The following is a 26,051-nucleotide window of genomic DNA, read 5'->3' as shown; positions in this document are numbered from 1 at the left end:
ACTGTTAATGTCACTTAAAGCCTTTAGTGAGAGGTTGTCTTGGTTTTGTAGATGTCCTTTCTTGTGTTGTATTCAGGCAGCCACCTTGTATTCTAAGCATTCTATAAATGTGATTATGTGATTATGCATCTGCCATTTGTTGATTTACCCAAGTGTTAGAATAAATACATTGTCAGAAGAATATAGTGTGACCCCCACACTGAATACTCATTCCATACAAGTAAAAACCTGATGGCAAGAATAGGGAGTAAAAGTCTGCAACCCAGTTTAATTAACAAATATTATTAAACATTTTATAAACCTTTCCTAACAATTCCACAAATGTTTGTCATTTTGTAGCAAATGCACCTTCCTCTGGCAGGAATAAACAAAGAACCCTCCCCAAATCATAATTCTGTCCTGAGAATTCATGGAGGTACCAATAGGCAAGCACCCCCTTCTTAGATGTGACAAACCACCAAAACAAGAAAGGAAGCTTCTCTTTATACCTGTAGAACTTAAAGTGAAGGTAAACTTTGGTGAATAAAAGTTTTTTTAAAAAAATACTATTAAAAACAGGGGCACTTTCATTCATCAAAGTTTAGAAAGCAGCCGTTTTGATTAAAAACTTACCTTTTGTTTTTTTCACAGCCAGAGCAGCTTCCCCCACCCGGAGATTCTCTCTTCACACGTCATCTATGACTAATCCAGCTTCCTCCAATCACGGCTTTCCCCCCCAGGGGAGTCATTGCCTGAGGCCATGCCGTGATTGGAGGAAGCTGGATTAGTCATTGATGAATGAAAGTGCCCCTGTTTTTAATAGTACTTTTAAAAAACGGGTTTTTATTCATCAAAGCCCAAAGAAAGGTGGCGCGTAGCTGCAGGCAAAGCAACGTAGAAGACAGCTGTACAGTCCGTTCGCGCCAGGGCAAACAGACTTCGTTCAAGACTGTAGATGACCGAAAGGTGCAGGCACAGGGTTATAGGAGACCAAGCAATCCCCAAGCAATCCAGGAAGAAAAACAAGGCAGCACACTTGATATCTTTTCCGAGAAACGGACGTTTAATCCAGCAGAAACAGGTACAGGTAATACAAAAACACATGAGTGCAATGGAGGGGAAGAAAGGGGGGCGTGGCCTTACGCATTTCGTGCCGTGCGGCACGTAGTCATAGGTTAACAGGTGACTATGCACCATCAGAATATATACCTCTACCCCTCAATCACAGTGACAGGCACGTAGACCGGGAGAGATGAGGAACACATATTGACATTTGCAATTAGTTAAAAACAAGCAAAAATTGTGTTTTAGGAAAGATGCTAACCTAACCCTTAATAAGCACAAAGGTTAAGGAAAAATTAGGTGACATATGAGGGCAAAAAATGACAAAATAAAAATGAAAATAAAATTAAAATTAAAAATAGATGTAATAATAAACGCTAAGTGGTACAATTGACTATATAAGATAAATAATTAAAGAAGCAACAAAATCTTATTATCACAATGTAATACATGGTTGAAGGATAATAAGTAAATGGTTAGCTAATTTGAGCACTATTACGTCTAGTCTCACGCCACACAGACAAAGAATGGAAACAATGCCAAAACACTCTGAATACACCATTATTTATCTGTTATTCAGAAATATATAACTTTGTATGTGAGACTTGAGACTGCCACAACAATGAGAGATCCTGTAGTGTCTCAAAGTTAAAATATTGAAAATTTAACGGGTACCAAAAACTTTAACAAGTTCCTATCATCTCTCCCGGTCTACGTGCCTGTCACTGTGATTGGGGAGTAGAGGTATATATTCTGATGGTGCATACTCACCTGTTAACCTATGACTAAGTGCCGCACGTCACGAAATGTGTAAGGCCACGCCCCTTTCTTCCCCTCCATTGCACTCGTGTGTTTTTGTATTACCTGTACCTGTTTCTGCTGGATTAAACGTCCGTTTTTTGGAAAATATATCAAGTGTGCTGCCTTGTTTTTCTTTCTTTCATTCATCAAAGTTTACCTTCACTTTAAAGTGACAGTATACTATAACATTGTTTTTCCTTAATGTGTTTCCAATTACTTTTTTTTTACCAGCTACAGAGTATAAAATGTAAGAGATTTGCTTTCTAAGGTTTATTTGTGTATATGAATTAGCTGATTTTGTGTTTTGAAGCCACAACCTAATAAAATGGGTTGAGCTTTAGGTATAATCAGATCTCATTACTTTATCACATTGTGTACATATGCATGCTTCTTTATCTTATATCTGTCCATAAACTAATCACCAATAATAGAGAGAACAATAGAAAATTAACATTGTATATCCTTATCTCTTTTATACCTCATTGAGAGTGTAATTTCTTCTACTGGCTGTGTTTACACAGTTTGGCCTTAAAGGGACATGAAACCCACATTTTTTCTTTCATGATTTAGAAAGAGCGTGCGATTTTAAATAACTTTCTAATTTACTTCTATTATCTAATTTGCTTTATGCTATTGATATTCTTTGCTGAAAAGCATATCTAGATAGGCTCAGTAGCTGCTGATTGGTGGCTTTACATAGATGCCTTGTGTGATTGGTTCACCCATGAGCATTGCGTTTTCTTCAACAAAGGATATCTAAAGAATAAAGCAAAATAGATAACAGAAGTAAATTGGAAAGTTGTTTAAAATTGTATTCTCTATCTGAATCATTTAACAACATTTTTGGGTTTAATGTCCCTTTAAGGCAAAAAACTTTTGGGATAGGTGGGGATAACACAGGCTAAATCAACTATTTCAAATGCCAATATAAGAGTAATGGAAATACCTGTAAGCATTTTAATACACTCCAGAAGGTAAAGTAGTAGAAATTAAAGGGGAGACATTTTTTTAGTAAACTGTCCCTTTAAACCAATGAAAGCTTCTGCTACCCTACATAACATCATACCCCTCCTTGCCCCCTGACTAGTAGATGGTTTACATGGGGTAAAAAAAAAGCTTACTTAAAGACTTTATTGCAGGGTTATATTTACTTTATGATGTTTCACATATTGACAACAAGTCCTCACCCCTTGTCAGCACATATTAATAAATAAAAACATTCACTCCAATGTTAAAGGGATATGAAACCCAATTTTTTATTTCATGATTCAGATAGAGCATGCAATTTTAGGCAACTTTCCTATTTACTCCTATTATCAATTTTTCTTAGATCGCTTGGTATCTTTATTTGAAAAGAAAGAATGTAAGCTTAGGAGCCGGCACATTTTTGGTTAAGAACCCTGGGTAGCGCTTGCTGATTGGTGGCTACCTGGCTCCTAAGCATACATTCCTGCTGTTCAAATAAAGATACAAAACAAACAAAGAAAGTTGCTTAAAATTGCATGTCCTTTGTGTTTTTCTTTCACATTAGCTACGTATATTTTCATTCTATGTAGGTGTGTAAAATACCCAGCATGTCCAGTTTGTTATACCTACTTTGTATCAATTAATAAAGCAAACAATGTATACAAATACATGCACTTAAAAACAAAGTATATGTTAAACTGAAGCTAAGCAGGAAGGTGCTTCTACAACGTTGTATCAATCGTCCTGCTGCTTAAAGGGGCATTAAACACTAAACAAATGCTAGGTAGAGTGATGCATTCAAATAAAGGATAAGTCTGAGAATAACATGTATATGTGTAATTTAAAATTTCATTAGCTGTTTAAATATTGATAAAATATATGTAAAGTTTTAGTGTCTATAAAACAATGGTAGCTGCCATGTTGTAACTTAGGTTACCTTCTCTGCTGTGGCCAATTAGGGACAGTTATAAATAGGTCACTAGAGTGTGCAGCCAATGGCTGTGTGGAATATAACAGTGTGCTGCACTTCCATTTCTAACAGGAAATGGAAAGCTCATAATTTCAGAATGGAAATACAGGAAAAGGGGACAAAATAAATAATGAAAGTATTTTGCAGTTTTATTTATATATACATTTTATCATTTTATATGAATGTCCCTTTAAGTAGGCGCATGTTGTAGTGTATGTGGGAGCGCTGTCTTCCAGTACAACGGTTTTGTATGTTCTCTACTAGGGCTGGCATAGTTCATTTTTAAAGTGTGCCCCTGTTCTCTGCTAACATCACTCTTCCCAGTGAAGTTTAATTTCCAGCACTTTATTACATTCTATGGGAGGATTTTGCAATGTGCAGGGACAGATTCTTTTTTATAGAATTCCCTGAGGGAATCTCCAGTGAGTGTCTGGTGGCTTTTCACATCTGATCCAGCAATTGTTAGACAATTCCAGCCCTTAATAAGAAAATGGCTGATTAAGTTTAACATGTAAACTACATCTGGGGGGGGGGGGGCAAGTACTCTGTTAGCCCAGAAAAAAAGCTGCTAAATACTCTACAAACAAATCTCTAAGTGTAAAAATGTGTATACAGCTGCATCTTTTGGCAGAACTATATACAATAAGATATGTTAAAGGTATATGAAACCCAAAATTTGTCTTCATGATTCAGTTAGAGCATTTCATTTTACACAACCTTCCAATTTACTTCTATTATCTAATTAGTTTTGTTCTCTTAGTATCATTTGTTAAAAAGCATACCTAGGTAGGCTCAGGTGCTGGGAGCTAGGTGCTAAAAAATGGGTTTCATATCCCCTTAATGCAAATAAGAATAACGTGTAATCACTAATATTTAGTATTAACATGAGGATTTCACACTGTTCAAAAAACCTGAAACCTTCTGTTACCTTTTTGTCTGTATTTAAAAACATTATTGTGAAATGCATTTTTATTTCTGCAGAACTAGAAGGCTTTGATTCTGTTGTAGCAGTTGGAGAAAAACTTAGTCACCCGACAGCATCAAGACCTAAATCCAGCGGGCGACGACCACCTTCTCAGTCTCTAACATCTGTAAGTCCTGCGCCACTAGTTATTATATTTTACTTTTCCTTCTTTATGTGATCTTTACTATCATTTACTGAGCACATAAGTAAGAGTTACGTTTTGTTAGTTTACATTCTATGTTCAGTTATTCAGTTTCGTTAATGGGATAACTGTCCTTCCATTACTTCATGTCACTCACATTAGATAGATAGATTAGATTCTGATAGATACATAGATTAGATTATATTAAATAGATTGATAGCAACAATTATACCTCTGTAGCAATTATAGAACACTCTTATTGAATTACTTTTATGCCTGTGACACAATAGCTGCTCGTGTAATGTAGTCTCCTGAGCTAACAATGTGTATTTATAGCTAATTTAGGATATTTAGCAAAAGGTTTTACAAAATAGTGTATGTTCAGAGACAAGCAGCATCAGCACTATAATGGATTCTAGCTATTTCTGATATAAGATCTCTAGCAGTACAGTACAGGTAGCCCTCAGTTTACGCCGGGGTTAGGTTACAGGATGAATGGTTGTAAATGGAAACCATTGTAAATTCAAACCCAGTTTATAATGTAAGTCAATGGGAAGTGAGGAAGTTAGGTTCCAGGCCCCTCTCAAAATTGTCATAAGTAACACCTAATACATTATTTTTAAAGCTTTGAAATGAAGACTTTAAATGCTAAACAGCATTATAAACCTAATAATATAGATTGTATCATCATCAAACTAAGTTTAATGAACAAAAACATTTGCTAAATATCACCTAATAAAATAATCACACAACAGACTGCATCATCATCAAACTAAGTTTAATAAACAAAAACATTTTTTTACTTGAATTTTTCTGCAATCAGTTCTCTGCATTGTTAGCATGTTAGATAATATTGGGTCTGCACCTATTCTATGCATTTCAATCTGCAGTGATTAAGCAGTTAACCTCACCTCAAGCTGCTGGACAGGAAGATAATAGGGAAGTGCCTGCTAAATTTTGCTCGATAGATCTTGTCTGATCTGTGTACACAAATCAATTTAAGGCTGTTAAGTTGCTGCAAAACATGCGGACAGCTCCACCTACTGGCTGTTTTAATTAGTGCATTGCTTTCCAAAAGCTTTTCAATAGCAGTCACATGACTGAAAAAAAAAGATTGTTATTCTGAAACGGCGCAAATTGAACCGGCGTAAACCGAGGGCCACCTGTATATGTATCTGTGACAATACTGCACCACCTCAGTACTGCGCCTAATTGTCTGAGTCATTCTCAGATGGGGGTTGAGCACCAAACATGTCCTGAAGCCCTAATTGACAGTTAATGTTTTATTCAAAGTTTCAATTCAATCTATTTTGTTTTCTTTGCAGTCATCTCTTTCAAGTCCAGATTTCTTTGATTCCCCAAGCCCAGAGGAAGATAAGGACGAGCTTGCTAACCTGACGCACAGAGGATCAGAATCTTCCAAGAAAACACATAGGTCTACTACAGCACCACAGGTATGTTCAGATTATTATGGATTTCTTCTGTTCAGTTTATTTATTGTCAAAAATGTTTAAAATGTGAAAAAACGGCCTCATGAGGCTGAATATGTGAGGAGATTTCAGTAAAAGTTGCTGTCAACTTGTAAAAATCAGCGAGAATGAATTAATCATAATGGCCAGGAGTGGTGAAGGTGGGCAGTATTAGAAGTAAACATGTTTGCTACAGTGCAACAACAACTTTATAAGTAAACCCATTCAGTACAGGGTCAACTTACAGTTTGCACGGTTGTAGCTGGGCCATTTATACAATGATAAAAAAACATGATGTACATAGTGCACTATTGTAAACGGAAACACTTGAGCAATGTCTTCAGCAGGATATTAAAATCCCACACACCATAAAAACTAAAAACATGTTTATTTTAATTACAAATGCCTAGATTACGAGTTTTGAGCGCTATAGGGAAATTAACGAACGCAACAAAAGTGGCATTATTTAATCCCCTATAGCGATGTCATTACAAGTTTAAAAAAAAAAAAACAGCTTGTGCGGGCGATATGGTGCTTTTAAGCTCTATACCACACCAAAAACAAGCGCTGTTTTGACGTGCTCGTGCACGCTTTCCCCATAGACATCAATGGGGAGAGCAGGTCAGAAAAAAGTCTAACACCTGCGATCGCGGAATGAAAAGCTCCGTAACGCAGCCCCATTGATGTCTATGGGGAGAAAGAAAATACTGTTTAAACCTAACATAAACCCTACGTCTAAACACCCCTAATCTGCTGCCCCAGACATCACCGACACCTACCTACAGTTTTTAACCATTAATATGCCGCTCCCGATATTGCGCCACCTAAATAAAGTTATTAACCCCTAATCGGGCGCTCCCGATATTGTTGCCACTATACTAAAGTTATTAACCCCTATTCTGCCATACCCCAACATCGTCGCCACTATATTAAAGTTATTAATCCCTATTCCGCCGAGCTAAATTTACAATTATTAACTAAATAATGCCTATTTAAAACTAAATACATACTTACCTGTAAAATAAAAGCTAAGCTAGCTACAATATAACTAATAGTTTTATTGTAGCTAGCTTAGGTTTTATTTTTATTTCACAGGTAAGTTTGTATTTATTTTAACTAGGTAGACTATTTAGGAAATAGTTATTAACTATTTAATATTTACCTAGATAAAATAAATACAAAATGACCTGTCAAATAAAACCTAAGCTACCTTACACTGAAACCTAAAATTACAAAAAAAAAAAAAAAAAAACATTACAAAAAATAAAAAAAACTACCATTACAAAAAAACAAAGAAATTATCCAAAAAAATAAAAAATATTCCTATTCTAATACCCATTAAAAAACACTCAAAAATAAAAAACCTAATCTAGAATAAACTACCAATGGCCCTTAATCAGCCAATAGGAATGAGAGCTGCTAAAATCCTATTGGCTGTTCAAATCAGCCAATAGGATTTAAGCAGCTCTAATTCTATTGGATGATGAATCAGCCAATAGAATGAGAGCAGCTTAAATCCTATTGGCTGATTTGAACAGCCAATAGGATTTTAACAGCTCTAATTCCTATTGACTTATTCAAATCTTTCAGCCAATAGGAATGCAAGGGACGCCATCTTGGATCGCGTACCTTGTATTGAAAATTCAGTGTACAGCGGCGACCGTATGAAAAGGATGCTCCACGCCGGATGTCTTCAGGATGGACCTGCTCTGCACCACCAGGATCAAGATAGAAAATGCCCCCTGGATGAAGATTGAAGAGGCTGCCTGGATGAAGACTTCTCGCCGCTGGGATGAGGACTTCGCTGGTGGGATGAAGATTGAAGAGGCCGTCTGGATGAAGACTTCTTGCCGCCTGGATGAGGACTTCTCCATCGGGATGAAGATCGTTCAAGCGGGACAAAAGTGGATCTTCGGGGGTTAGTGATAGGTTTTTTGGGTGGGTTTTTATTTTAGAATAGGGTTTGAGCATGTAAAAAAGAAATGCCCTTTTAAGAGCAATGCCCATCCAAATGCCCTTTTCAGGGCAATGGGTAGCTTTAGGTTTTTGTTAGAGTTAGGTTTTTTATTTTGGGGGGTTGGTTGGGTGGTGGGTTTTTACTGTTGGGGGGGATCTTTGTATTATTTATTATTTTACAGGTAAAAGAGATGTTTAACTTAGGGCAATGCCCTACAAATGCCCTTTTTAAGGGCCATTGGTAGTTTATTGTAGGCTAGGGTTTTTTTTATTTTGGGTGGGTTTTTTTTTTTGATAGGGCTATTCGATTTGGTGTAATTCTTTTTATTTTTGATAATTTTGTTTCTCTTGTTAAGTGTGTTCAGTCCACGGGTCATCCATTACTTATGGGATATATTCTCCTCCCCAACAGGAAGTTGCAAGAGGATCACCCAAGCAGAGCTGCTATATAGCTCCTACCCTCACATGTCATATCCAGTCATTCTCTTGCAAGTCTCAACATAGAAGGAGGTCCGCGAGAGGAGTGGTGTTTTATACTTAATTTATTTCTTCAATCAAAAGTTTGTTATTTTTAAATGGCACCGGAGTGTGCTGTTTTTCTCTCAGGCAGTATTTAGAAGAAGAATCTGCCTGCGTTTTCAATGATCTTAGCAGACATAACTAAGATCCACTGGCTGTTCTCGCACATTCTGAGGAGTGGGGTAACTTCAGAAAAGGGAATAGCATGCGGGGTCCCCCGCAAATGAGGTATGTGCAGTAATATTTTCTAGGAATGGAATTGACTAAGAAAACACTGCTGTTACCCATATGATGTAAGTACAGCCTTTAATGCAGTAGTAGCGACTGGTATCAGGCTGATAAATGTATGCGCAGTTGAGTTATTTTCTAGGGACTAGAATTTGACTGAGAAAATACTGTTAATACTGAAATAAATGTATGAGCCTTAACTGCAGTAGAAGCGACTGGTAGCAGGCTTAGTGATAACTTTGCATAACACTGGAAAGTTGTTTTTAAAACGTTTACTGTCGTTATTCGTTTTGTGAGGTACTTTGGTGATAAATCTTTTTGGGCATGATTTTTTTCCATATGGCTAACGTATATTTCTGCATAGAAACCGTTGTAACAGGTCTCCCACTGTTGTAATATGAGTGGGAGGGGCCTTTTTTAGCGCCTTGTTGCGCAGTTAAAATTCTTGCACAGTCTTCCTGATTCTTCCTCCTTGATCCAGGACGTCTCCAGAGAGCGCAGGGGTCTTCAAAATTCATTTTTGAGGGAGGTAATCAGTCACAGCAGACCTGTGACAGTGTGTTTGACTGTGATAAAAGCGTTAAATCTTAAATTGATTATCCGTTTTTGGGTATTGAGGGGTTAATCATCCGTTTGCTAGTGGGTGCAATCCTCTGCTAAATTCATACATTTACTGTTAAAATTGTTGGCTATAACTGAATTAGTTCATTGTTATTTCAACTGTGACAGTTTTTTTGTGTTTTTAAAAGCGCTGCAGCGTTTTTTCTATTGCTTGTAAATTTATTGAAAGATTTTTTCCAAGCTTGCTAGCCTTCATTGCTAGTCTGTTTAAACATGTCTGATACAGATGAATCTGCTTGTTCATTATGTTTAAAAGCCAATGTGGAGCCCAATAGAAATATGTGTACCAATTGTATTGATGTTACTTTAAATATAAGTCAGTGGAATGGGGATTACTCAGATCTGTCCCCTTTACTAAATCTGGACCAGGAGGCCAGAGATTCTCTTCTCTGGTGGTTGTCGCGGGTTCATCTGTCCAAAGGAATGACTTTTCGCAGACCAGATTGGACGATTGTAACAACAGATGCCAGCCTACTAGGCTGGGGTGCAGTCTGGAACTCCCTGAAGGCTCAGGGATCGTGGACTCAGGAGGAGAAACTCCTCCCAATAAACATTCTGGAATTAAGAGCAATATTCAATGCTCTTCTAGCTTGGCCTCAGTTAGCAACACTGAGGTTCATCAGATTTCAGTCGGACAACATCACGACTGTGGCTTACATCAATCATCAAGGGGGAACCAGGAGTTCCCTAGCGATGTTGGAAGTCTCGAAGATAATTCGCTGGGCAGAGTCGCACTCTTGTCACCTGTCAGCGATCTACATCCCAGGCGTGGAGAACTGGGAGGCGGACTTTCTAAGTCGCCAGACCTTTCATCCGGGGGAGTGGGAACTTCACCCGGAGGTGTTTGCTCAACTGATTCTTCGTTGGGGCGAACCGGAGCTGGATCTCATATCATCTCACCGGAACGCCAAGCTTCCTTGTTACCGATCCAGGTCCAGGGACCCGGGAGCGGTGCTGGTAGATACACTAGCAGCCCCTTGGGTTTTCAACATGGCTTATGTGTTTCCACCATTTCCGTTGCTACCTCGACTGGTTGCCAGGATCAAACAGGAGAGAGCATCGGTGATTCTGATAGCGCCTGCGTGGCCACGCAGGACCTGGTATGCAGACCTAGTGGACATGTCGTCCTGTCCACCATGGTCTCTGCCTCTGAGGCAGGACCTTCTAATTCAGGGTCCTTTAAACCATCCAAGCCTAATTTCTCTGAGGCTGACTGCATGGAGATTGAACGCTTGATTCTATCAAAGCGTAGTTTTTCGGAGTCGGTTATTGATACGTTAATACAGGCTCGGAAACCTGTTACCAGAAAAATTTACCATAAGATATGGCGTAAATATTTATATTGGTGTGAATCCAAGAGTTACTCATGGAATAAGGTTAGGATTCCTAGGATATTGGCTTTTCTACAAGAAGGTTTAGAAAAGGGTTTATACGCTAGTTCGTTAAAGGGACAGATTTCTGCTCTGTCTATTCTTTTACACAAACGTCTGGCAGAGAATCCAGACGTCCAGGCTTTTTGTCAGGCTTTGGCTAGGATTAAGCCTGTGTTTAAAACTGTTGCTCCTCCGTGGAGCTTAAACTTGGTTCTTAAAGTTCTTCAGGGTGTTCCGTTTGAACCCCTTCATTCCATTGATATTAAGCTTTTATCTTGGAAAGTTCTGTTTTTGATGGCTATTTCCTCAGCTCGAAGAGTCTCTGAGTTATCTGCCTTACATTGCGATTCTCCTTATCTGATTTTTCATTCAGACAAGGTAGTTCTGCGTACTAAACCTGGGTTTTTACCTAAGGTTGTTTCTAACAGGAATATCAATCAAGAGATTGTTGTTCCTTCATTATGTCCTAATCCTTCTTCAAAGAAGGAACGTCTTTTGCATAATCTGGACATAGTCCGTGCCCTGAAGTTCTACTTACAGGCAACTAAAGATTTTCGGCAAACTTCTTCTCTGTTTGTCGTTTATTCTGGTCAGAGGAGAGGTCAAAAGGCTTCGGCCACCTCTCTCTCTTTTTGGCTTCGTAGCATAATACGTTTAGCCTATGAGACTGCTGGACAGCAGCCTCCTGAAAGAATTACAGCTCATTCCACTAGAGCTGTGGCTTCCACCTGGGCCTTTAAGAATGAGGCCTCAGTTGAACAGATTTGCAAGGCTGCAACTTGGTCTTCACTTCATATCTTTTCAAAATTTTACAAATTTGACACTTTTGCTTCTTCGGAGGCTGGTTTTGGGAGAAAGGTTCTACAGGCAGTGGTTCCTTCTGTTTAATGTTCCTGCCTTGTCCCTCCCATCATCCGTGTACTTTAGCTTTGGTATTGGTATCCCATAAGTAATGGATGACCCGTGGACTGAACACACTTAACAAGAGAAAACATAATTTATGCTTACCTGATAAATTTATTTCTCTTGTAGTGTGTTCAGTCCACGGCCCGCCCTGTCTTTTTTGAGGCAGTTCTAAATTTTAATTAAAACTCCAGTCACCACTGCACCCTATAGTTTTTCCTTTCTCGTCTTGTTTCGGTCGAATGACTGGATATGACATGTGAGGGGAGGAGCTATATAGCAGCTCTGCTTGGGTGATCCTCTTGCAACTTCCTGTTGGGGAGGAGAATATATCCCATAAGTAATGGATGACCCGTGGACTGAACACACTACAAGAGAAATAAATTTATCAGGTAAGCATAAATTATGTTTTGTTATTTTTTGTACTTTGTTTGTTATTTTTTGTAATTTAGTCTTTTTTATTTTTTGTATTTAGGTAGTTTGTAATTTTTATAGTAGTGTTAGGATTTTTTTAATGTGTAGTTTAGTTTAATTTAATTGGTAGTTAGTTTAATTTTAGTTTAGTAATTATATTAGTTTAATTGTTAGTTTAAACTTAGTTTTTTTTAACTTGACGGGTAAATTTTAATTTCATTTAAGATAGGGAAATTGTAATTTTAATCTTAAATTAGGGCTATGGTTAGGTTTAGGGGTTACTAGTTTAATTTAGTTTATTGCGATGTGGGGGCTTTTGGTTTAGGGGTTAATAGTTTAATTTAGTATATTTCGTTGCAGGGGGCTTGCGGTTTAGGGGTTAATAGGTTTATTATATTGGCGGCGGTGTAGGACTTAATAACTTTAGTATAGTGGGGGTGATTTGGGCAGACGGCATATTAGGGTTTAATTATATTTAAATAGTGTTTGTGATGCGGTAGGGCAGCAGTTTAGAGGTTAATAAGTTTATTATAGTGGTGACGATGTCGGGGAGCAGCGGAATAGGGGTTAATAAAAAATTTAGTGGCGGCGATGTCGGGAGCAGCAGATTAGGGGTTAATAAGTTTAATATAGAGTTTGCAATGCGGGAGGGCCTCGGTTTAGGGGTTAATAAATAGTTTATGGGTGTTTAGTGTACTTTGTATCAGTTTAGTTATAAGTTTTATGTTACAGATTTGTAGCGTAAAACTCATAACTACTGACTTTAGATCGGATCTTGACATTTTAAGCTGTAATGCCGTTTTTTTTTGCCAGAACGCAAAACTCGTAATACCAGCACTATAGGAATCCCATGAAAAAACGTAATTTTTACGAGTGCGGTACTGACGTTGCGTTACACACTAAAAGGCTTGCGGTACACCTATACCGACAAGACTTGCAATGGCTGCGTTGCTGTTTGAACGCTGAAAATACCATATTTTTAGCGTTAAAAGACGAACGCACAGACTTGTTATCTAGCTGATAGTTAAAATACATAGGGCTAGATTACAAGTGACGTACTAAAGTTAACAGAGGTCTTGATCAGCGATGCAGCCCATTAATGCATAAATAATAGGTATAATACATTAATAATACAGCTGTAACTTGCTGAAACACTAGGCCTCTATTATTCTAAAAGAGGCTTGAGTGAAAAGTTATTAGACACAATGTTGTAACCATATAATGTACTATGAAGATTTACTGCAACATTTTCATCATGTTACTCGAGTGACACCTAATGGTGAAATACATGTACTAACCTTGGAGCATTAGCAAACCTCAGTTACAAATGGGTAATACTTTTCTTGCATACAGACCACGGCCCACAATTAGTAACCACATTCTAATTTCTAAATCACAGTTCTGACCCCAGACAAAACTACATAACAATATTACAAGATTTACACTAAAATGAGTAGACACATGGATACAAGATAGAATACAGTGTACCTTTGCACACATTTTTTTTTATACCGCAACATTGTGATCACAGAGGCATTAAGTAAATTCATACTAAATCTTCTCACCATTTGATGGTGGAGTTGATTTAAAGGGACCCTAAACACCATCTGTTTTAATGTCATTATATTTTTTTTAAATCTATTTTGATTTGTTTTATATATTATTTCTTTCTTTATTTCTTTATTTAGCATCTGCACATTTTTTTTTTTTTTTCAATAATACCCCTAAACCACCGCCTACTGAATGCAGTGCTGGCTGACATGTTGTAACGCACGTTCTATGCGATACTCAATGCGCACTCCCTTCTTCACTTGCATGCGCATACAAAGTAAAGGTACTTTAAACACTTGCCATTAGGTTATTTTGTTTTTTTTATTCATAATGTTTCTTTTGTTTTTTTAAATGCAATTTGCTATTTTTTTTTATTATATGTTTACTTTTTTTTTCTTTTTTTACATTTATTTCACTTTCTGACCGCTCCGTGCAGACATGGCAGAAAGTTATGTGTAGACAAACCTCCCAGAAGTCTCTGCTTTGCTGTGAGCGCGCACGTATGTAGAGTTGTAGACAGCACACTGAGCACAGCATGACTAAAACTACTGCTGCTGTAAATAGTATCTTTTGAACTGGCCTCATCTGTAAGCTAATAATTCATTATCATTTTTAAAAACAAAATGTATTTACCCTATTTTTTAATTATACTTGTAGTGCGAGTGAAAGAGGGACCACCCAACTGAACACACTGCTCAGGGAGACAGCTGCTGTCTCATAAATATACTCTTATCTTTTACCCCTCTGTTTTTTCTATCCAAGCTCCCGGAGTCCCGCTCAGTTTATTGTACATCTTATGCAGCTCACGCTCTCTGTGCACCTCAGGTTATGTGACCGCATCAGTGGTTTGTCTATTTAGCAGGCATTCCAAAGATCCTAAAAGATAGTGTAAGGAAGGGAATGCTTTATTTGTTTTGTTTTATGTAGAGGTCAGCCACAGTGTTCTGTTCTATGTACATCAATTTATAATGTCACATAACCTGAGGTGCACAGAGAGCGTGAGCTGCATAAGATGTACAATAAACTGAGTGGGACTCCGGGAGCTTGGATAGCAAAAACAGGGGTAAAAGATAAGAGTATATTTATGAGACAGCAGCTGTCTCCCTGAGCAGTGTGTTCAGTTGGGCGGTCCCTCTTTCACTCGCACTACAAGTATGATTTTAAACATAGGGTAAATACATTTTGTTTTTAAAAATGATAATGAATTATTAGCTTACAGATGAGGCCAGTTCAAAAGATACTATTTACAGCAGCAGTAGTTTTAGTCATGCTGTGCTCAGTGTGCTGTCTACAACTCTACATACGTGCACGCTCACAGCAAAGCAGAGACTTCTGGGAGGTTTGTCTACACATAACTTTCTGCCATGTCTGCACGGAGCGGTCAGAAAGTGAAATAAATGTAAAAAAAGAAAAAAAAAGTAAACATATAATAAAAATAAATAGCAAATTGCATTTAAAAAAACAAAAGAAACATTATGAATAAAAAAAACAAAACAACCTAATGACAAGTGTTTAAAGTCCCTTTAAAGGACATAAAAGTCAAATTTTAAATTCAAAATACATTCCAAATTTGAATTGTTTTATTTACTTATTTTGTTTTTTGGGGTTTTTCATTTGTTTGCAATACACGTTTTTTTCAAAATGTTTTTTAGAAAGGTTATCCCACATTCTGTTACAGTTTTTCTAGGGCCTGTGTTATGTAATATTTACCCACCGTGTTTTGTTTTCCGACCCTACATCTAAATTGATAATACGCAGGCGCTCAGATAACACATTCAGGGAAATAAATAAATTATATTTTACAGCCGACGGATCACTGTACACTTTATACAGTTTGCTTATTGATATTATGTATATACTAGAAATAGTGGGAAATGTAGCTATATGCTATAAAAATACATGGTAAAACTGTAAAACAAAGCAGACTGTAAAATAAAATTCTTTTAACCTTGTGAGAAATATGTTTCAAGTATTTTTTAACATAGCCTGAAAAATACATTTCTCACATTAACACTATCATCACAAGCCAATACACGTATACATAATGTTTTGTGTTTGTCTTAATTTTTTATGTTTGAAAGACAAACAATAAATAGATTGACAATGTCTATGACATCCGCTGACATCTGCTCTCAAAACAGCCAAATATAACCATTGAATCACTTGGTTAAACCCAGCCTCTGTTTGAAACAAAAATAGCAGATATGAAAGCGCTCTATTTCCTCATCGTCTGCAGGATTTAGATGTAGGCATGGCCGTACGCGTTACATGGGTTGGAAAACTTAATGCGGTCGGCAAATATTACAGAGCACCTGCCTACATTAAACATTACAACCATTTAAAATTGTTTTACATTTTTTTAAGCATACAAACATTACATGCCTTTCTTAAAGTGCTATTTGAAGTGCTCTATTATTGATATATAATATGCATATGTGAAATGTCCCTTTTATTATATATTTATTTGTTATATGAGAAGGAAGTGGTTCTGTATTTTCTGTATTTCAGTCCTATGTTGAAGGGACACTCAGGTTAAACTACATTTTCATTATTTAGATACAGCATGTAATTTTAAATAACTTTCCAATTTACTTCCATTAAAAAAAAGTGCACAGTCTTTTATATTTACAATTTTTGAGTCACCAGATCCTACTGAGCATGTGCAAGAATTCACAGACTATACGTATATGCATTTGTGATTGGCTGATTGCTATCACATGGTACAAGGGGAGTGGAAATATACATAACTTTGAAATTTGTTATAAAAAAATCTACTACTCATTTGAAGTTCAGACTAAGTTTATTGCATTGTCTTGCTATCTTGCATTTGTTGATTATGCAAATCTAATGTGTTGACTAGTCCTTTAATATATTCTCTACATTTCTGTTTTAAAGGTCACGGATAACAGAGTAGTCTTGCCACCCAAACCTGGGGGTTTAATTTCCAGTGTAAGCTTCACTCATGGTGGATCGGGAGCTCCTTCTGCTTTCCACTCTGTGACCTCTAGCAGTCATAGGTCAAATTCACCGTCCTTTCATAACGCAGAAGCAAGACAAAAAATTGACCACAGTTTGTCACCATTGGAAGAGTTGCAGACACAAGTTAAGGAGCTTAGAAGCATCGTTGAGACAATGAAAGAACAACAAAAGTAAGTGCATTTTGCTATATAAATTGAATGTTTTCTAAATGTTTACTAAATGGACAAAAAGATGGTAGTATGCTCAAAAGCAGCAATGAATAAATGCTTATTTAGCCTTTGTATGCTGAGATTGGCGTCACATACCTGCGCACTTTACTAATTTGTGTTTATTATAACTTATACAGCTAAAAAGGAATTGTAAAATCAGAATCTACCCAATGCTAAAAACATGAAATAAATTAAAAAATGAAAAGAAAAAAGATTTTGGAAATGATTGCTAAAGCTATTTAACAATATATTGGTACATTGCATAATAAATAACAATATATCTTACATTATAGCATTCCTGCTTCAGTCTCATGGGTTATACATACCCGTTCTAAAAAGAAACACCCAAAATAACATCTCATTTTTAATCAGTATTTTTATAAATTACATTATGTTCCTTTGGAAACTATGATTTGTTTTTTCAATACAAACAAAAACTAAATGAATAAACACAAAATCTGTCTATCAATCTATCTATTTTTTTATATACAGTATATAGATAGATAAATAGATAGAACATTGATTAACATTTTAATTTACATATAATGTTCTTTGTGTTTTCAGAAAAGAAATTAAACAATTATTGTCTGAACTGGATGAAGAGAAGAAGATTCGCTTGCGATTACAGGTATAAAGATACTGGGGTTTTTTAACAGTAAAGCTGAACGGTTGTTTACATTATGGTCTATCAAATGTAATAAAGCATAATAAAACTACTGATGTGCATAGTTTGTGCATACCTGTACAATACAACATTTATTTACAATTGGCCGAATTAAGGCAAATAAAAAATATATACTCACTAGGATTTATAAATAGTATTGCAAATGACTGTATACTGACAGGTTTATATGCTTTTTAAGCAATTATTTTAGTTAGATATAGGGGTCAACCCCCTTCTGTATAAATAAAGTTCCACCATGAATAAGGATTGTGACACCGGGTGCTGCTCTCTTGACACCGTGTGCCGCTCTCCGTTATCAGTAGAAATCTAGTAAAAAATGCAAGAACAGAGCGTAACCCTGATTCAAGTACATTTATTGGACACAGCATATAGTGCAATAACATAGGCACTTACTGAAAGTATAAAACATTAGCGTCCACAAGGTACTAAAGCCAAGTTGGAATCTGACAGAATGAAGACTTTCCACATACACAGATGCTGGTGAGGGAATCTCTGATGTTGCACTGTCAAGCACGGCTCAGGTCATGTGATTATCAGCTACAGAGACTGTCAAAGTACAAAACTACCTCTACTCATTGCTACCGGTCTCCGTCCGGGCTTTCTCAAGAGGAAAAATTGATTATCACAGGGTACATCCCTTAGGCGACTCCATATAACTACATAGGCTTTCCCCCGGGGTGGGGTTTACATATAGCGGACCACATACAATTTGCTATGTTTAATATAAATAAATAACAATACCACATGAAAGACACCGGGTGAAATGTGTAGAGGTAGCTAGCCAAGCATTTTCTACTTTGACAGCCTTTTGTAGCTGATAATAACGTGACCTGAGTCGTGCATGATGCTGCAATATCGGAGGTTCCCTTGCCAGCATCCGTGTATGTGGAAGGTCTTTGCTCCATTCCACAGATTCCAACTTGGCTTCAGTACTCTGTGGACACTTATGTTTTAATACTTTCAGTAAGTACATATGCTATTGTTCTATATGCTGTGTCCAATAAATTCACTTGAATCAGAGTTGCGTTCTGTTCTTGCATTTGTTTACTAGATTCCATGTTTGCCATCTTATTTTAATTTCAATCTGTAAAGTGTGCATGGAAAATAGTTACAATACAACATAGATAACTTTATTTTATTAAAGAAACAATAGCATTAAAAGGGGGTTCAGGAACAGCTTTTCCTACTGTATTAACGTGGACAACCAGGCCAAGTCGAGCTTCAGACAACAAAAAGAAATGAAGATAAGGTCTAAACAAAGACTGCTTTCATTGACTTAGCAGGTGCAACATTGTTAATTGCAGTAGTGTAATCAATTTGCTCTGACAGTTTACTCTCTATAGACAATATAGCAAGAGCTGAAAGTCTTTCTTCTGCCATTGCTGACTGTAAATATGTTTTTATCAGTTTTAATTTACTGAAGCTTCTTTCACAACTAGCCACAGTAATTGGAATGTTCAGTAAGATCCTCATGGTAACCCAAATATTAGGAACCAAACATTAAGTATTTGCAGATTGTATGTGCTGTAAGACTTCAAGTGCTGTGACAGATTTATTCTGAACAGTAGATAGAATCTGTGTCAGTTCTTCAGACAACTAGAATCAAATTCAGGTATTGATTTGTCACTATTAGCCAAGATATGCTCCAGATCTTTGTATAAACGTAGCAGTTTATCTTTCTCTGGTAATGTCATTATGTTATCTAGTAAGCCCCATCTTTCATTGTGGACTGATAATTGATTGAAACAACATTCAAGAGAAGCAGTCACATTGTCAATTAATGGGTAATATACTGTAAATGTAAACTGTTCTTCATTTGCAGGAGTTTCACCTCTGCTTTCATACACAAACATTCTTTTTTTCCCATGTGCTGCCTCTTTTCTGCCTTGAAAGTATTTCCAATATCCAAACTTAAAGCTGTTCCCTTAGCAGTTACTTTGGCAGATTCGTAGCCAGAATCTCTATAATTTTGAACAAAACAAATGCATTTCTTAAGATGATTGTTGTAGAGAGGAACATTTTAAATTCTTGACTGCATAGACTTACGATGTTCACTTGGCGTAGAATGTCATACCTTATAACAAGTGCAAGGGTCAGGGTCACTGATGTCTTCTTCTAGGACCATAAGAGCCTTGTGAATTTCTGAAAATTAATACTGTACAGCTTTAAGGCTTTCAATTCTGCATTCCCATCTTGTTTCATAGACTTTCTTCAGTGAAAGATTTTGTACATTATCAGACATAAAACACGGTACACCAGTATTTTGTAGTTGCAGCAAACACGTTGCATAGTCTCTGAAGTATTTCATAGAGGGACACTGATTTTTCAAATGATTAAGAAGCAACACTTATCCCCAAATTCAAGCTATGACACAGGGTCTGCAGAACCTAGTGGTCTGGTCTGAGATTTGATTTGCACATAAGGCTTAGAAGGCCTTTAGAAACCAGATCTGAGAGTTTATGTGGGCATGTGGCTTATAGTGGGGCAAAATGGCCAATCTAATATAAGTATGTGACTGAGAGGAGCTTTTACTTCACCAGGCCCTCTGATTTGAGCTTTTATTTAGATATACAGCTTAAGGGGGACTTCAGGGCCTTAGGGTATAATATAAGGTCTCATATGAGGACTATGGGGTATAATTGGAAGTTTAGTGTCAGTATACAGTCAAAGGTCTGATGTACCAAATGGCTAGACCCAGGAATCTTGGAAGTGTCTCTGTGAGCTCATGTACATAAAGTAATTACTCCAAAAATAGTGTTGGTCTCTACAGGCATTAAAACTAATGGTAGATAGCATTAACTATACACTATATAGGGTACAGAGGGTCAGCTCTCAGGTGTACTTCAAACAAGATGAGTAGTAGCTGTAAACCTATAGGCCCTTTTCACAACTTTAGGTACAACAAGGAGATTAACTAGAAAACCACAACATTTATAATAATTTATTCAACTGCTCACTGTAAGCTTCGAAACTATACATAATGTGCTCTACATATGGTCATCTGCCTATATTAACCATCTCACAATTAAAGAGACAGTCAACACTAAAATTATTGTTTAAAAAGATAGATACTGCCTTTACTACCCATTACCCAGCTTTGCACAACCAACATTGTTATATTAATATACTCTATAACATTCAAAGATTAACTCACCACTTGTAATATTAGCGGGAAAAAGCGTACCCTGCGCTATCCATTGATAGCATAAAGCAAGCCGCATTAAGATTCTGGGGCCGATTTATTATGCAGCGAATGCAGCAGTTTTCGAGCAAGCCTTCACCGGAAACATAAGTTAAGAAACAGCGGTCGTAAGATCGCTGCTCCTTAACTCGTCCGGAACCTCTGAGGCAGCAGCAGCAATTAGCCCGATCGGATACGATCAGGTTGATTGACACCCCCTCCTAGCGGACGATTGGCCGTGAATGTGCAGGGAGCGGCATTGCACAAGCATTTCACTAGAAATGCTTGTGCAATGATAAATGCCGACAGCGTATGTCCGCCCGCACATTGTTAATTCTACCCCATTGTGGTAAAGAGGTTGTGCGATTATTTGTGGTTACATTTTCTAATGAATAACATGTGGATGAGAATACTAAAAATGAAGCTAAAATGACGTTCTCCTCAGCCTCATCTGTGCTTTGTCAGAACATGTACATTGCTGTGATAAAAACTAAAAAATGTTTCTGTTTGTAGATGGATGTCAATGATATTAAGAAGTCTCTACAATCCAAATGAATCTTGAATGAACAGAACAAATAAACATATCCACAAGTACAGGAATGAAAGTGTTCTCTCCCCTCAGCCAAAATAACTCCGTGCCAAATGATATAAGATTTGCCTCAAACATACAGAAAGCACAACAGCTGTCCCACCTCTGCCCTTGTGATGTTTAGACTATTTGTGGCACTCGTGTTGACTGGAAATCTCCAACTTGTGCTGAAGTTTCTCTCCTTAAAACTGCGAATGAAGAAAACTCAGGCAGTTTACTTCTGAGTGGTACTTTTTTTTTTTTAAATGATATTTTTCCATGAATAAAGTGTATTTCAGATTGTCTGTTTACAAGCTTTATAACTTTTCTGTTCTTTTCTGTACTTTTATCTGATTCTTCAAATGTTTGTATAATGTACAAGTATCTTTTTTTCTGCTACGCTCCAAGATGTATCAGCTTGGATTTCTGACTATGACCTTGAAGCAAATGCAAAGTACTGTCCATAAAATATGATTAAATGCTTCTGAATATATATTTAACTCTACATTAGAATGTGTGTCTTAAAGGAAAATTGTGGTCTCGGAAAATGTGTGCCTTTTTCCTAAAGAAGAGTTGCAAAAATGTACTAAACAAAACTTAAATGATTCAACTTCAGTATTAAGTCAGGTAGACCATAGTGTGGACTTTCCTGTGTATATTTAGTATTAAGCTCGATTAACGGATTATCCTGAAACAGTAACTTGCTGCAGCCAATACTAGAGAGAAGTGCGTTATATCAACAACCCTAGTAGCCAAAGGAAATTTATCACTGCAATAAACTATGTGCTCTTGACATATGTTATTAACTTATTATTAACAGTTTTAAAGAAAAAATATATATAGCCCTTCTCTTATTTAGCTCTGACTTTGTGGAATTTATCAATTCTCATTTATCTCACCGGTACCTCAATATTGAATGTGAAGTAATTAAATGTGTTTATTGCTGGTTGGCTATATTTGACTGCAGTGGTTCTCTTGCTTTAAAGTAGCAGTTTTTTCATATTGGGGACGGTGTGACAAGAAACCTTCATATTATTCTACTTCTTTAAAGGGACAGTCTAGTCAAAATTAAACTTTCATGATTCAGATAGAGCCGCAATTTTAAGCAACTTTCTAATTTACTCCTGTTATCAATTTTTCTTCATTCTCTTGGTATCTTTATTTGAAAAAGCAGGAATGTAAGCATAGGAACTGGACCATTTTTTGTTCAGCACCTGGGTAGCACTTTCTGATTGGAGTCTAAATGTAGCCACTAATCAGCAAGCAAATCCAGGTGCTGAACCTAAAATGGTCCGGCTCCTAAGCTTACATTCAAATAAAGATACCAAGAGAACTATGAAGAATTCATAATAGGAGTAAATTAGAAAGTTGCTTAAAATTGCAGGCTCTATCTGAATCATGAAAGTTTCATTTTGACTAGACTATTCCTTTAATATAAATATTGAAGAAGAAAGACCCCAGTGTTATAACTTAGATAAAAAGAAAGTATAGCATCTTGTATATGGAGAAATATTATCATTCTTTATTTATAAAGCAGCAACATCTTCTGTACAAAGGGGTACATGAAAATACATATTTATATGCACTGATACAAAAGGCGTTAAAGACCCAGTTTGTGGAAGATTGAAAACGAAAAATTTTATTTTATTCTTATGGTGAAAAAAATCTAAAATTAAAAAAGAGAGAAAAACAGCAAACCTTTAAAATCTATTTTAAAATTTTAGAGGCAAATGCTTTGCTGAGTACAAGTGGCTTAAACAAATGTGCTTAGCAAATGAAATTTCGTATAGAGAGTAAAACATTTACGGGGTCGAGAAAACATGTTAGGATTAGTGGAATAAAAAACTTCTATGGAAAGATATCCTTCAAACTGTCTGAAATACGTATATGGTTTACTAGGGACTTAGGTTGGGCATATTAAAAAAGTTGCATAAAAAAAGAGTACATTAGCATCATTTTGAACTATTTGGGAAACATGCAAATGATCCAAATGAATTATAAAATGATGTCCTTACAGTACTTGCTTGGTTTTAAGGATATACGATAGAAAATTCATTAAGCCTATAGTTTGCTTCTTCTGGAAGCAGTGGGACTAATGTGATATAGGATCACACACTGGCAAAATTGTCCCATTTTTTTTACTTGCCCTGTGTTTTTTTTCTTTTTCTTTTTTGTTAAAGGGACATTGTACACCAGACTTTTCTTTGCATAAATGTTTTGTAGATGATCCTTTATATAAGCCCCTCTTTGAGTGTTTTATGTAATAATGTATAGTTTTGCTTTTTTTAATAATATTGTGCTGATTTTCAGACTCCTAAGCAAGCCCCAACGTGTCAGATGTAGACTGAAGTCTACAGATTCCTGCTTGCTCCTCTTTTTGTAATCAGTCTTTTCATATGCAGGAAAGGGGGGCAGTGTCTGTTCTTCCTGCTTTCCTAACCCCTTTCACTGGGTGTCCTAGCCTAACCTCATCAACAGTGCTAAACTGAGAACTTCTAAGTACGTTTTTAAAAGGTTTTATACTGGATTTTTAGATCAGCATCTGTGTGTATTCTTCTTTATAGTAGTGTCTATTATATGCAGTTATATGAAAATTGGTGTACACTGTCCCTTTAAGAAACCTATTGAGGCCTTCATGGCTATACCTCTATTGGTCAATAATTTGACTATAGTGAAAACATTGTGTTAATTTGCATAATCTTTACTTCTTTAGAATAGCAGGAACATAATGTTTTTAGCGAAGAACAGGCTTCAGACTTGTTTTATTTATCACATGTGCATGGATTTTGTACTATTATCCCCATTGAAAGCTTAGTGAATTTTCAGGACTGTATAACATTAACATACTATATTAACACATTTTGTAACAACATAAAAAACAAATGTATTTATTTAAAAAAGATCAGCACTTTATACATTACCCAGATGCTGAACTGATTGGTCGGTACAGACTGACAGACAGGCAAGCAAGGCCGTGTTGCTCTGACATCAGCACTGGGCTCATGCAGAAGGTGCAGATGTTGAAAGAAAAAAGTGCAGTAGAATAATATACTAGTACTGTATAGCCCCAGCATACTATTAACTTATATTGTTCATTTGATAGATTGAATCAAATAACCATTGCCACACAAAGGTCCTGTCTATGGTTAAACTTGTGCATTCCACCTTTCACTGTGTTAAAAACTTTGGTAAAACAGTGCCACAAGCAATGTGGAAATACCCAATGTGGATTTTCTGTAAACCAAATCTGACAATTGGTCTTAACCTTATGGTATCAGTGATACTGCTACATACATTTTATTGTGGCTTTGTATGAAGCATCCAAGTATCATTTTGCTTTAAAGGGATATTACATTATTTGTCTTACATATGAAAAAAAGATATTTTAAAATGTATTACTTTTTATTTTTAATAACAATGCTCCTCTCCGCTTACAGTGCTGTGAGCGTCATCTATATCCGTCAATGTTCAGTCTATTCATGTGGCTGCATTATAAACAAACACACTCTTCCGGTTAGTTTTTATCATCATCTCCGTTTTAAGAAACGTTTTCATGCACAAAACTAATGTCTTACTTGCTGCACTTTCATATGTAAGATATAACATGAATGTAATGTTTCTTTAATTGCAAATGGACGATTCTTGGAATGTTTGATGCTGGATCTCAGATCATGACAAGGTCACATGACACCATTAGACAGCTTTATACATAGACACTTTAGTGTTCTGTAAATGTTGTAAATGTTTGTAATATAGTAGAATCAGAAGCCTGAATTAAGGTAACAAAGGCCTATGTCCCTGAAAGGTCAACAAGGTAAGTTTACGTGTATAATCTGACCCTTAATATTTGTCACTCAGAACAGCATGGCACGAATGCCCTTTACCATCACATTTTGTACTTTCAGAAGTTCCATTATGCGCCAGTGTTTTTATTCCGTGTGTTTTAATTCTCATTATTACACTTTACAAAAAAATAAACATTTGTAAGTTATTTGCTATTATTTGCTCTCTGTATCACACACACAAAAACAATGTTTTCTTTTTTTTATGTCTATGTTATTGGACAAACACAGCATCCATTGTAATAAAAATAATAAATATATAAAGTGGATCATGGAAAATGTTTTCATACACATCTGGTGATATTGCTTTTAAACTTGGATTTTTATAATATTCCTGATATTTATGTATTGTCACTTGCCACTCTGTTGTAAGCTTCATAATACTGAAATAGAATGTTTTTATATCAACATGCTATGTATGATCTTTTTTATTACTAGTATTTATTCTCCTTTATTTAAAAAAAAAATCAAAAAAATAAAATCTTTATTTGGGAAGAAAAAGCATGTCAGGATAAGCATATCCCACAAAAATACATTAAACAAGTATACAAACACAAATTGTGGGTGTCCCAAATGAAGGTAGCTATATAACATTGGTTCTATCTAGTACTACTGTTACATGTACCGATTGTATACTAATAGAGAAAACTAGGGTACAAGTCTACCATG

At 36.3% G+C, this 26,051-nt stretch overlaps 1 protein-coding gene across 3 annotated transcripts in view; it reads left to right on the top strand.

The window, feature by feature from the left end:
• The window catches only part of SH3KBP1 (SH3 domain containing kinase binding protein 1), a 950,191-nt gene extending 924,401 nt beyond the window's left edge, over nt 1–25,790 (top strand). For all 3 annotated transcript variants that reach the window (XM_053706396.1, XM_053706397.1, XM_053706398.1), the window contains 5 exons: nt 4,760–4,869; nt 6,210–6,338; nt 16,814–17,067; nt 17,671–17,734; nt 21,486–25,790. In XM_053706396.1, coding sequence (XP_053562371.1) covers nt 4,760–4,869; nt 6,210–6,338; nt 16,814–17,067; nt 17,671–17,734; nt 21,486–21,527 — 599 coding nt within the window. In that variant the 3' untranslated portion in view covers nt 21,528–25,790. The remainder of the gene's footprint in view (nt 1–4,759; nt 4,870–6,209; nt 6,339–16,813; nt 17,068–17,670; nt 17,735–21,485) is intronic.
• Nucleotides 25,791–26,051: the final 261 nt, after the last annotated feature.

Source organism: Bombina bombina, chromosome 3 (assembly GCF_027579735.1).
Source record: "Bombina bombina isolate aBomBom1 chromosome 3, aBomBom1.pri, whole genome shotgun sequence".
Classification (NCBI taxonomy): domain Eukaryota; kingdom Metazoa; phylum Chordata; class Amphibia; order Anura; family Bombinatoridae; genus Bombina; species Bombina bombina.
The sequence above is the reverse complement of the archived record's forward strand: the minus strand, read 5'-3'. Positions and strand labels throughout refer to the sequence as shown.